Source organism: Lolium perenne, chromosome 6 (genome assembly GCF_019359855.2).
Source record: "Lolium perenne isolate Kyuss_39 chromosome 6, Kyuss_2.0, whole genome shotgun sequence".
In the NCBI taxonomy this organism is placed as follows: domain Eukaryota; kingdom Viridiplantae; phylum Streptophyta; class Magnoliopsida; order Poales; family Poaceae; genus Lolium; species Lolium perenne.
In genome coordinates, this window is record NC_067249.2 from 11,497,641 (window position 1) to 11,510,439 (window position 12,799).

General features: G+C 47.4%; 1 protein-coding gene across 2 annotated transcripts; it reads right to left on the bottom strand.

Annotated features, from left to right (window-relative positions):
- Nucleotides 1-1,040: 1,040 nt before the first annotated feature.
- LOC127308890 (probable helicase MAGATAMA 3) lies at nucleotides 1,041-12,587 on the bottom strand. 2 transcript variants are annotated; one of them, XM_051339795.2, is made up of 9 exons: nucleotides 11,902-12,587; nucleotides 10,017-10,184; nucleotides 4,004-4,549; nucleotides 2,850-3,865; nucleotides 2,582-2,771; nucleotides 2,152-2,479; nucleotides 1,789-2,044; nucleotides 1,493-1,706; nucleotides 1,041-1,376 (listed from the first exon to the last, which is right to left on the bottom strand). In XM_051339795.2, exons 1-8 carry the CDS (start codon nucleotides 12,502-12,504, stop codon nucleotides 1,508-1,510), a joined length of 3,306 nt encoding a protein of 1,101 aa, XP_051195755.1. In that variant the 5' UTR covers nucleotides 12,505-12,587; the 3' UTR covers nucleotides 1,041-1,376; nucleotides 1,493-1,507. The 2 variants fall into 2 exon arrangements, with proteins under 2 accessions (XP_051195755.1, XP_051195754.1); XM_051339794.2 differs by having other exon boundaries at nucleotides 2,582-3,865.
- Between the last annotated feature and the right edge of the window lie 212 nt (nucleotides 12,588-12,799).

Below are 12,799 nucleotides of genomic sequence, written 5' to 3' on the forward strand. Positions count from 1 at the left end.
TAGTCACTTGATGTCAACACAGAAAAAGAGCTTCGCGCCGCTCCCTCTAGAACCAAACGGTCGGAATAAACGCATGGGTGCACACGACCGAATGCCTCCGATCCAGCAAACTCCAGGCAAAGCACTGTTACATTCGCCGGCGGAGCCTTCCGGAACTCAACCCTCCGGCCAGATCACGAGTCCAGGCCTCTGGTAGGTCCTCCTCTTCACGCAAGAGAGGCCCTAGGACCACCGCCTTTATTCAGGCCAGACCCCCACATCGGCGACCATCCCGGGCTGACCAACCCAACCCTCCACCGGTGACACCATCGCCGGCTTCCATGCACCTCCATCTCATCGCCGGATGGCGATGATAGATCAAAAATCCACCACCACCAACCGCAGGCCGACCCTCTCCGGCGAAGAAGAGGCCACCTCCTCCGTCAAACCCAAGGCTGCTGCCCGGGCGCCCTCGTGTTGCGGAAGATGCCCGAGATCGCCTCCCCGCACCAACGAGAGGCGGGGGTGGATGGCATGGCGCATACCGAGGGTCTGGCCGCCGCCCACCACCAACCCCTGCCGGAGTGCTGCGGGAAGCCGACGAGAAGAGGGAGACCGCAGTGCTGCCCATCCCACCCGCGCCGACCGGTCCGCCAGGGGACAGCCGACGGGAGGAGGGCCGCCGCCGCCGTCGCCCATCCCACGCGCGTCTGCTCCGCCAAGCATCGAGGAGGTGGGGATCCGGCCGCCGATCTCCACGCGGCGACGAGGAAGGGCCCCCGCCGCCGCCACGCCCCAAGGGACTTTGCCCCGGCGGCGCTACCGGCGGCGGCGGCGGAGGGTTGGGGGCGGAGGGTTAGGGTTGGGGACGTGAGACTCAGCCAAGGAGACACTAGCTATGTGGAATGGGCTTTTGCTTGCTTTTTTTTTCGAGAATCCGCAGGAGATCTGCGCGCTATTGTATTAAGCTTGAGGGCTTTTGCTTGCTAATACTAGGGGATTTAGTGCCATTGAAGCCAAATCTGATTCAATTGAAGTTATACAGTGGAGAAGAAAGAATCTAGAATGAAGCCACGGCCATTTATGCTGACGTAGTCACACATGCAGGTTACATTGGGAAGGTCGAGTTCAAGCACTGTGGGAGGGATATGAACAAAACCACACATGAAATAGCTAGGGAGTGGTTTGCTACTCGGGTACCGATTCTCATCTAGTTTTGTTAGCAGTAGAAATTTTACTGGTCATGTTTTTAGCACCAGTATGAACTGGTATTGACCTTTGGATCCATGGAAAAGGACGGCTCTTATTTATTTGAGGGTAGCACAAAACACCTCAAGATATATGATCCACTTTGGGAACTTCAAATCCGTTGAAGAACAACACTCCTTCCTGCGTCTCTGCAATTAGAAAAAGTTAGTTTCTACTCTTTTGGCCAACCAACTTTGGAAACCAGAAGCTATCAGTGTCCCGCAACCGTAGGACAACATGCTTCCGAGAGATTATTCTGCAGTACCTCAGATCGTGGCGCTCATTGCAAGGATCCCATCTTGCGCAGATTCTCAGAGCCATCAAGCTCAATAGTGGCCGCCTGTATTGCATCTGACAAACCTTTGTCACGGTTGGCATGGAAAAAGCGCCGGCGTTTTTTAGCGTCAGACACAATGTTCTGCCAGACAGACGTGTTCTTGGACAAAGTCGTTGCATTGCCAATCACCCACAAACAATACCTGCGGACCAAAAGAAATCGCACAGTTCATTCAAGGCAGTCGATAGATAACAACACAAGGTACCGGTTAATGTTTGACTTACTTGGCCCTTGTGAGAGCCACATTGGTACGCTTTGTGTCCTTGAGAAACCCAACTGCGCCATCCTCATTGCTCCTCACAGTGGATATGATGATGATATCTTCCTCCCCGCCTTGGAAACCATCCACAGACTTTATCTTGAGAGAGAAACCATCGTAGCTGCTGTATGATTTCTCCAGCTTTTCCTGGAATGCTCTCACTTGAGCATTGTATGGTGACAAGATACCAACAGATAGTCTTGTTCTTGAAGAAGTTGACTCTGCGTGGTGTCCAAAAATAAAGAGAAAATGTTATGCGTGGAGAGCCAAGCAAGGTAGTGGCAACAAGTCAGAAGGATTAGCATTGTCAACTTGTAGGAGCTATGACCTTGGAACAATCTCTCAACTATCAGCGAGACAACGGCGATTTCAATGGTATTTTTGGGGCTCCGGCTATGTTCCTCGCTAGTCTCACGCCCCCCACACACATTGATAAACGAATACGGCCCAAACATGTTGCCGCTTAAGAAGTGGCGCCCGTAGCTCTCGGAGATGACATTGGAGCCGTCATGTATCTGACCGCCATAGAACTTGGACACAGGAAACCTGCTTATCTCCGGATGCATCCTGTACTGGATATTGAGGAAGTGCTTGCCGCAGCCTACCGAGCGTAGCCTCTCAAAAACACTTCTTCCGAAATCAGCATTATCGGATATCTGCAACAACCATTTCGCAAGCAAAAAGTGTTAAGACTCAAGATAGGGGCCGGTCTAATCTAGTACTCCTACTAGTAAGTAAGTTGGCTTCAGAGATCATACTTTACTCTTAACGAGAGCAGGTAGCTGACGCTCGTCTCCGATGAAAACAGCATGCCTTATGCAAGGAAGCTGTAGTGGGATCAAGGCCTCACACTCTTTGACCTGCACGGCCTCGTCGACGACCAACAAGATCTCGGCTTCTTTGTGTTGCCCACCAACAAGTTTGTCCTTGGGCAGTACATTATACAGCCTGAAAGAAGTGGAAACAGTGCACATGATACTCTTGGCTCTCCTTAGCAGGTTGATTTCTAATTGCCGCTTGTCGTACCAGTTGGGCAGCTTCAAATTGTTGCGCAGATATATCAGTTCTTGAAGACATTGTGACCTCACTTTCCTGAATTTGCATTTCTTGCATGGATCACTGTTCACAGAGCATAGGCTGCAAGCTTCGCCAAGATCATCCACCCATGCTTCGTGGTCATCACCGCCACCGGCATCTACCAATGCACCAAGAATTCCTGTCAGCTCTACCACATCAGACATGCACCGATAACTCTGTGCCATCGTAGAGTCTCTTGGAAAATCATTCTGCAATATCTCGATGCAGTGGCACAAGTTGTGAGCAAGTTCCTTGTGTGTAGCTTTCACAAAATCCTTGAATGACAGGGTAACAAGCATTTGTACGTCTCGAGGCTCATTCTTAGACCTACCCTTTTCATGGCCTTTCCCTTTATTACATTTTGCAATATTTCTATTCTTCTTATCTACATTTGATGAAATGTTTCTCTTCTTCTCCTCCTCTTGGTTCCTGATAATTTTATCTGTGTGCAACCGGTATTTCGTCACAGGCTCCCCAAGAAAATCTATCAGTGAACGCAAGCAATGCCCCCAGCCTGTGTTGGGCGAGAAGCATTGCAAAAGCCGCTCGACACGATATTGGAGGAACACGGAAGAGAGATCATGACTGGCCTCTACCTTCATCCTCTCATTATTTCCCAGCAGAATGATGTCACTCAGGAAGCAGTGGCCGTTGCTTCCATTTGACAACTCCCGGACAAGCTGGACAATTCGAGACGCGACCTCCAGCACTGCAGTATTCGTGGGCGCACAAGTAAGCGTCCGGTGCCCCCTGAGTAGCATTGCCCACAGTATGGTGCTGATGGTCTTGGTTTTACCAGTCCCGGGAGGCCCCTGTATCAGTTTCAGAGAAGGAGAAGGGCTCCCTATTGCTGAAACGCAGTCTTCCACTGCATTCAGCTGCGACTTGTTAAGTCTGAACCTGTCGTCGAGCCCAAGGTCGATGTGAGCTGACCGATGAGATAATTGGTAGTCGTCTTCGACTGCCTTCATTTGGAAAGATTTACAAGCAGTAAGTCAGTGATGAAGAATTATCACCTTCTGTGTCTTTATTCTATATGATTTATGCATCATTTTCGAAAAAAAATATGATTTATGCATGTCAAAAAAATTAAGCCAACGCACCTTTGAGGTGCTGTACCTCCAGATGGCATCCACGAGACTGGCATCACTCCTTCTCTTCCCACCACTCGTCTTTCCCAGCTGAAGGCACGTCCAGATACGATTGTATGTCTTGGTATTCATGAGAAACGAGACAAACAATGGCGCCATGGGTTTCTTCGTTTCAGCGTCAACCTCCACCGGCGGAGCAGACAACAGCCTAACAATGAAGCAATCAGCTGGGAAATCCTCATCGTCTTCTCCACTCTTGCAAACCGAACCCAGGACGTAGGATGACAGGTGCTTGCTTTTTCTCGAGGAGACGGCTACAATGTCATCCTTGGTAGGAGTGTACGATGTTTCCCGGGACGACTTGGCAGCCAGGAAACAGAAGAAGGTCGACTTCTTGCCTCGATCGAGCTCCTGAATCCCCGTTACTTGAACAAATGGTGCTTGATGGTAACCCTCGAATGAAGAAAGGACGTCCGCATGTACTTCCTCAACCAATGGGTCAGCAAACGAATCCAAATAATGCTCCAGCGATGCAAAAGTCTTGGGTATTTTCTTCACCTGAGACGATCGAGTGGTTGATTCAGCCATTATTATTGCACGACTGTCAACTTTCTTAATATATATCTATCGCCATACTACTAAAATGCGATTGAAAAAGAAGCTAGAACATTTTTTATTCTTGTTCTAACAATTGAGATTTAAAGATAACAAAAAAGCCACCACCCGTACTAGAAAGATCTGCCTGTTGATACTTGCTTCAATGGTTGAGATTCAACTTCCTTCCCCTCATATATGTGTGCATTTTTCGATCAAGGAGCATAGCCCCAGCCTCTGCATCCAAAGGATGCACACAGCTCTTTCTTTATTAAATTATTTGTAATGACTTCCAAGGGGAATAAAAAGATCAACTCGAAGCCACCTTCCTAGCGACAACTCACTATACCTACGATGAAGGGGGGACCATGGACAAGACCATACTCCCTGACGGTACACCAACACACATCATCCAAGAAGAAAAACCCTGAGGGTGCGCCATTGCACACATCACAGAGCTCACACCGCCATCTATCTTGAACCCATCTCCAAGCGAGATCAACACATTGATCATGTCAGGCCCACCGTAGATGTCACCATAACACCAAACAGCTCCACCATCCTGCACGCGTCCAACAGTCCTCGCCCGTCTTCAATACCCCGCAGCTCCACGCCGCTGAGAAACATCGACAACAACGTGGTAGATGAACACCACTCCACCAAAAACCACCTCCATCCAGCCGCTACTCCAAAAACGATGCCCCAAGAGGTAGTACGACGCAGGGTGCGCCGTCATCGTCCGATCCTGGCCGGATCTAGGGTTTCCCTCGGAGTAGCACGAGTGAATACCCGCGGACTGCGACGACGATGCCTTCAAGAAGGAAGCGACACTTAACGCCACCATCGCCCGCCAATCGTGGCACGGTTTTCACCGGCAGCCGCAAGTCCCCTACTCGGCGAGAGCGAATGGAGAGGCCAGCAAAGATGATGCCTTCGCAAGGGAACGTCGCCAATAGCCGCCGCCATCATCCGGCAAGAACGAAGTCAAGGCTCGGTGTTCACCGGTGCCCCCTTCGCCGCTAGCTCGTCGTCGACTAGATCTTCATCACCGGGGTAGAGGGATCTCGTGATCCACCACCCCAGCAACCAACCGACCTCCTCCGGCGAAGAAGAAGGCCGCCTCCACCGTCAAACCCGAGGCTGCTGCCCCGGACGTCCTCGTACCGCGGGAGAATCCGAAGGTCACCACCCCACACCGGCGAGGGGATGGCATCCCACCACCAGCCACCACCGGTGTGCCCCCGACGGGAGGCAGGGAGGCCGCGGCACAGATCATCTGGCCACCGTCGCCCCCATCCTACGCCATCACACGGGAGACAGGGAGTCTACCGCCGCAGCCTCGAGGGGAGCCCCCAGCCGCCGTCCCCACCGCTCCACAAGGGAAGCCCACCGCCGCCACCACGCCCCGCTGCCTTTGCCCGGTGGCGCCACCGGCAGCGGCGGCGGGGGAAGACTAGGGTTTGGAGGGGGTGAGAGGGGTTCGGGAGAGAGTATTCATTTGGATTCAATAAGGTGTATGTACTCGGTCACCAGAGCTAATACATGGCCACAAGGAAAACACATGTATTCGGCCAGTCTTGACACAAAGTTAATGGCCACAGGGGCTGATTTCCTTTTTCCGTGCGTACAGAAATAGAGGCACTAGGCCCAGGCCGGGTTTTTTCTTTTAGGGTTCTTGGCCTACGCAAACAAGGACATATTCTAAAAAAAAAGGAGATCTCTACCAAAAAAAATCTTTCGGTTCGCCCTCGCCAACATCTAGCGATCGAGTGTCGCTGGTTCCTCGAGCGATGCCCGCAAGAAATTTTCGGAGGTCAACCTCAACAAGGAAGTGGTTTTGGACGTGGATATGATGATGGGGGTCAAGGAGGTCAGCAGTTTGGTTACGGTGCTAGCGCCCAGGGTATCAGAGGTGGAGGTGGTCTGCCGCAGGGTGGTTTTGCTGGCAGAGGAGGAGGCAGGGGATCACAAGGTTTCCCACCACAATTGTATCACACCACCAACTATCAGCAGAACTATGTCGAGGGAGAAGGTAGCGGTGGAGCGCCTGGTCCAAGAGGTAACAACTTTCAGCAAGGTTTTAACCAAAGTTTTAAATGCCATTTATAGGCTAAATGAGAAAAACCGTTAATAGCCGGCTAGCCCTAATCAGCCTCTAATTTTGCCGCTAAACCTCCTGTTTTGGAAAATTCTCTTCTCTCTTCTCCTTTTTATTTGTTGTTTTGTTAATTTGTGTTCCGTATGATTCAATAAAACTTGTGAGTTGAATAGCTGAATACATGTTTGACTTAAATAGTTGAATGAGTTGTAGCTCGAATCGTGTTTTAGTCTTAGTTTTCCTCTCTTTTTTTCTAAGTTATGACTGAAATGTTTCATATTTTTGAAAAAAAAATGCTAAATAGATTAGCCCGCTATAGCTAGCCGGCTATAGCCTTTCTTAGCATCTAAAAAACGTTGCGGCTAAATGAAATAGCCGGCTATTTTAAACTATCGTTTAACATGGTGGTTCCAATAATGCTGTTTTCAATGGTCAGTTTGGAGTTTTTGATAAGGGGTATTATCATGGCAATAACAACAACTACGGTCGAGATCGTGGGGGGAACAACTTTTCTGGTAACCAACGATATCGTAGAAACTATAATAATCAAGGTTTTTTTTGCGGGAAAGAATAATCAAGGTTTTAATGGTAGAGGAAAGGCTAGAGGAAATTTTAATGGGAGAGATATTCGTCCTGGTCTTCAAGTCAAGGAGTCTGAGTGTTTCTGTTTCTAATGCATCCACACAAGGTGGTTGTGAAAGAAAATGCAATACAAACCTAAATTTTGGGATTATTACATTACTTCCTAAGAAAGAAAATGCAATACAAATTCAGCAATATAGACCTGTTTGTCTCGTGTGTTAGATGTGGCACACAAGGTAGTGAGACCATCTCAGACTGCGTTCATGCCATGAACACATATTTTTAGAAGGAGTAGTGATTTTACATGAAACGATCCATGAATTACATATTAAAAAACTAGATGGAGTCCTTTTTAAAATTGATTTTGAGAAGGCGTATGACAAGGTGAAGTGGCCTTTCCTCCAGCAAGTGCTTCAGATGAAGGGGTTTAATAATATTTTGTGCGTGCGTATTCGAAGTTTTGTAGAGAAAGGAAGTGTGGGGATTAAGTTTAATGATGATGTAGGACATAATTTTCAGACACGCAAAGGGCTGAGACAGGGGACCCGTTATCCCCTATTATTTTTAATATTGTTGCCGATATGCTGGCTATTTTGATAGCTCGAGCCAAAGAGGAGGATCAAGTCGGAAGCCTTATTCCACACTTAGTTGAGGGAGGGGTATCAGTTTTGCAGTACGCTGATGATACTATCTTTTTTATGGAACACGATTTAGTTAAGGCGGTTAATATGAAACTCATTCTATGCCTATTTGAGCAACTATCCGGTCTTAAAATTAATTTTTATAAGAGTGAGTTGTTTTGCTTTGGTAAAGCTACAGAATTGGAACACCAATATAAAAACATCTTTGGGTGTACATCTGGGACTTTACCTTTCCGTTATTTAGGGGTTCTCATTCACTACCGGCGACTCCGCAATTCTGAATGGAATTCGATGGAGAACCATTTTCCTTCGAAGTTAGGATGCTGGACGGGCAAGATGTTGTCGTATGGAGACCGCTTGGTGCTTGTAAATTATGTACTTACGAGCTTACCGATGTTTATGTTATCATTCTCAGAAATTCCTAAAGGGGTGCGCAAGAGACTGGATTATTATCGTTCCCGCTTTTTTTTGGCAAGAGGAGGAGGATAAGAAGAAATATAGATTATCTAGCTTAGTATGTAGACCTAAGGATCAAGGGGTTTTGGGGATTGAGGTACTTGAACTAAAAAAATATGTCTTTTAAGCAAATGGCTTTTTAAATTGTTACATGAACAAGGAATGTGGCAACAACTACTTCATAATAAGTATATCGAAAACAAAACGTTGGCTTAGGTAGATGCCAAACCTACATATTCTCCTTTTTGGAAGGGGCTTATGTGGGTTAACCCGGAGTTTTTTAAGAGAGGGAAGTTCAAAGTTGGTAATGGGATGACGGTGCGGTTTTGGGAGGACACTTGGCTGGGCGCATACCCTTTATCTTTACAATATCCAACGTTATATAATATTGTCCAACAAAAAAATGAGTTGATTTCTTCGGTTTTGGCTCACTCACCGCTGAATATTGATTTTAGAAGAACTTTCAATGATTACAAATACAATTTGTGGTTACACTTGTGTCAGCGTCTTATGTCGATTCATTTATCCAATGAAACAGACACTTTTGTTTGGAACCTAAATGAATCTAGGTTATTCTCTATCAAATCCATGCACCTTGATCTGATGAATGAACATACTAGATTTTTGCAGAAATACCTTTGGAAGATTAAGGTTCCTCTAAAGATTAAAATTTTCATGTGGTTTCTAAGTAATATAGTATTACTTACTAAGGATAATTTGATGAAGAGAAAATGGACATGAAGTCAAAAATATTGTTTTTGTAACAATAATGAAACTATTGACCATATGTTTCTTCATTGTCCTTTTGCCAAAATTGTCCGGAGAATGATTTTCTTTACATATAATATTCCACCTCCCTCTAATGTAACTAATGTGTTTGGTAATTGGCTAAATGGAGTGAGTAAGAGGGACAAAGCTTATATTCGAATTGGTGTTTCGGCAATTTGTTGGTCGATTTGGACTAGCCGGAATGATATCATCTTTAATAAACAAAGGGGCACAAATTTTTTGCAGGTTATTCTTCGTGCGGCGCATTGGCTACAACTATGGGCATACCTGCTCCCGTCCGGACCAGCGGGATACTATGGTTACTGGATGCAACCGGCTCCTGGAGGTCACTCAGGACTGCTATTTCCAGGGTACTGGATGGCGACACATTAGCAGGATTCTAGATGGATAATTTTGGTCTTATATTCGTCTGCAGATGTTTCGAACCGTTTTGTTTTAGTGATATTTGTTTTCCAGACATGTTCTATGTAATAAGCACTTGACTTTGACATTTATTTTATTAATAAAGGGTTGTGTGCATCGATTGATGCTGAGACCGGGGCTATGCTCCCATATCTAAAAAAAAGGTGGTTATGAGGTAGCAGGTTCTCAAAGCAAACAACCCGTGCCAGTGCAGGTGGACAGGCAGAACATTGCGGTTCACCGTTTTCCTTTAACGTAATCCTTAAAATGGCCCGTTTGCGTATTAATTTCTTCTAAAAAAAATACTAGTAGCTCTCATCCTGGACTGAGAAATAACAATAAATAGCTATTATTTTGTTTATAGCCATACATCGTTTGGCATGTTGATAAACTTCGGCGCATGTGTGGTGCTATGCGTTCGAATAGAATGGCGTGTCTGAGGTAATGGGTGAGAAATCCACACCTTTTCCTTGAGCAGGTTCTTGTTGAGGACGTCCTCCAGAGACCAAGAGAATATTTTGCATTCCAGATAGGTAAGATCCCAGCTGTCCAGCGTACGCTCACCTTTTTTCATCCTAGCCCAGTGATCCGCCACAGCCCGCATTTTCTTCCCCTCAGCTGTAACAGTTTCCTGGGAAAAAATGATATCAGCCATATATTCTTGGTAAAAAAAGAGTAAATATAGGGTAAATTTACATAGTAAGTCCCCGCTTCGCAAGTCAGCGTTTTTACAACCATTTATATTTTACACCGGGTTTCTTTTGGGAACAAGGAATATGCTCGTAAATTTTTGGACCAGTTGAGTTTTACATTCGCGTCTCTGGTCCGCTCAGCGTGCGCGAACTCTCCGCACATGTCTCCTCATTGCAGAAGATACTCACCAGCGCTTCGCTTAGGTCGTCCTAGGGGGCGGCACGGGAAAAACCCTAGCCGCAACCACCACCATCCTCCTCCTACCTCTCGCTCCTCTCGGCGGCACCGGCGGATGCCGGCAAGTGAAGCTCGCTCAGTTGACTGTGGTGCCAGGGGATGTTCTTTTCCCGTGGCACGACGACGCCCTGATTGGTGTGGCTCATGCGGGACTCCGGAGAGGCGGCCCTGGCGAGTATCGATATGGTGGCGGCGCTTCTTTTTTTTCGAGTACGCAATTACGTACCTTAGTTTTATAGAAGGCAGAAAGCAGTTTACAAGACTGGCAATATTGCTGCAAGCAACGATAGCCAAGGCACCCACACCTAGACACACACACACACACACCCAAAACCTAATGTACTACTCTCCCAAACAGGTTACACCTCCTAGCCCAGCCATGGACTGAAGATCACACTCAGCAAGAATCTGCTCAATTAGCTCCTCCTCCAAAAACTGTCTAGCCGTGTTGCCGAACACTCTGGCGGCGCTTCTCACTATGCAACGGGGGAAGCCAGTAGTCCAGCGGGCTGTTTCAGGGCCGGCGACGGAGTAGTGTTTGGCACAGTACTACAATTGTCATATACGTTAATCAATACTCCTCCATGTCCTTGTGTACCGATGGAAGATATTTTAGATGCATTAATTTTTAAATCTCAACCATTAATTTATGTGATCAATGGTGTAAATTATTTGACCTATGTGGACGAAGGTGGTGGCTTGTTTGTCTCTTGTTTTAATTATATATATATATATAACATATGAATGATAAGAAAGCATACATGGAACAAATAGTTGGCTAAACATATAAATTTAACTCCTTTGATTTGTAGAACTGTAAAAAAGTGATTGTACTTATGTTTAGTGTCCTATAAGTTTTTATAGGAATGCTACACAAATGTACTACTATGAAATCATTTCTACAAATTAAACAGTCTACTTAATTAATGCTATAGAGGATTGTAATTTGTAATCATTCGAAAGAATAAAAAATCTTGGAGAAAAAAGGCATTGCATTCCCGCAAAAAAAGGCATTGCATTGGTTAATTACTTTAGTGGACTTGCTTAAGGGCTGACAACAACTGTTATACCATTTACTCCCTCCAATTCCTAAATAATTGAAGTTCTGAACATTTACACACTAGGGGAATCTCCGACGCCTCAGAACCCGCAGCGCCGCGCCAACCCACACTACACACCATATATAGACCCATCTCCGGCGAATCCTAATACCGCACCAAATCCCCATCTCCGGCGTCACCCTAGTAGGATAGATCCACCCCGATGAACGACACCTGGAGATCCCAATCTCAAAGCAGGCAACTCCAACACTGTACCCGGCCGATTTCTAGATGTGTGAGGGGCCAAAATGATAAACTTCTGATTGATACCCTATACCCGGCCGATTGCAATTTAATAGTAAAGATATAAATATATACCGTGGAGGTGGATAGTGAGGTGGAGGTGGAGCCTGAGGGTTTGAAGCGGCCGGGTGCAATGGCTTTGGCAGCGTTGGCCAGGGGACGCCGTTCGTGGACGCCGTGGAACTGACCAACCACGTTGGTGCCCTGTCGGCCCAGCGGCTGGCCGCCTGGCATCTCATCTATTGGAAGTGAGGGTGAGGTGGAGGTGGAGCATGAGTGGTTGAAGCGGCCGTGCGCAAGGGCTTTGGCACCGTCGCCATTGTTGGCCACAGGACGCCGACTGTCACCGACGCGGAGGAGCGGTGCGTGGAACAGACCGACCCCGCTGGTGCTCTGTCGGCCCAACGGCTGGCCGCCTGGTATCTCATCTTTTGGAAGTGTGGAGGGTGAGGCAGAGGTGAAGCCTGAGTGGTTGAAGCGGCCGGGCGCAAGGGCTTTGGCAGCGTCACCGGCGTTGGCCAAGGGACGCAGACCGCCATCGACGCGGAGGAGCGGTCCGTGGAACTGATCGACCACGCTGGTGCCCTGTCGGCGCAGCGGCTGGCCGCCTGGTATCTCATCTTTTGGAAGTGTGCCGGGTATCTCATCTTGGCTGAAGCGCATGAGGAAGTTTCCCATCTCTGCTGGAGCTGGACGTGGGCTCTAATCTGCCAAGCTATGGTTCAGAGTCTTGTGCTTCTCAGCGGTAGTCCGAACTGGAAGTGCAGCCTAAATGGACAGGGAGATCTGCCAAGTAGCTAGGAAGGAATCCACTTTCGATTAGCTTAGTCAAAAGGAGTGGGCCACAAACTTTGCTACACACGTAAGGAATCCACTTTCGACGAGCTTAGACAAAAGGAGTGGAGTGGCTGGGCCACAAACTTTGTTAAACGAGAAAATGAAAACAGCTTTTCCGTACAAACAGTCCTGATTC

Excerpts from the sequence above, each read along its gene's own strand:
- LOC127308890 (XM_051339794.2), bottom strand. The coding sequence starts at position 12,504 with ATGGGAAACTTCCTCATGCGCTTCAGCCAAGATGAGATACCCGGCACA. Across the intron at positions 10,185-11,901 it reads CCTCACTATCCACCTCCACG|GAAACTGTTACAGCTGAGGG; the intron begins GTATATATTTAT and ends ATTTTTTCCCAG. Across the intron at positions 4,550-10,016 it reads AGAACCTGCTCAAGGAAAAG|GTGAAGAAAATACCCAAGAC; the intron begins GTGTGGATTTCT and ends CGATCGTCTCAG.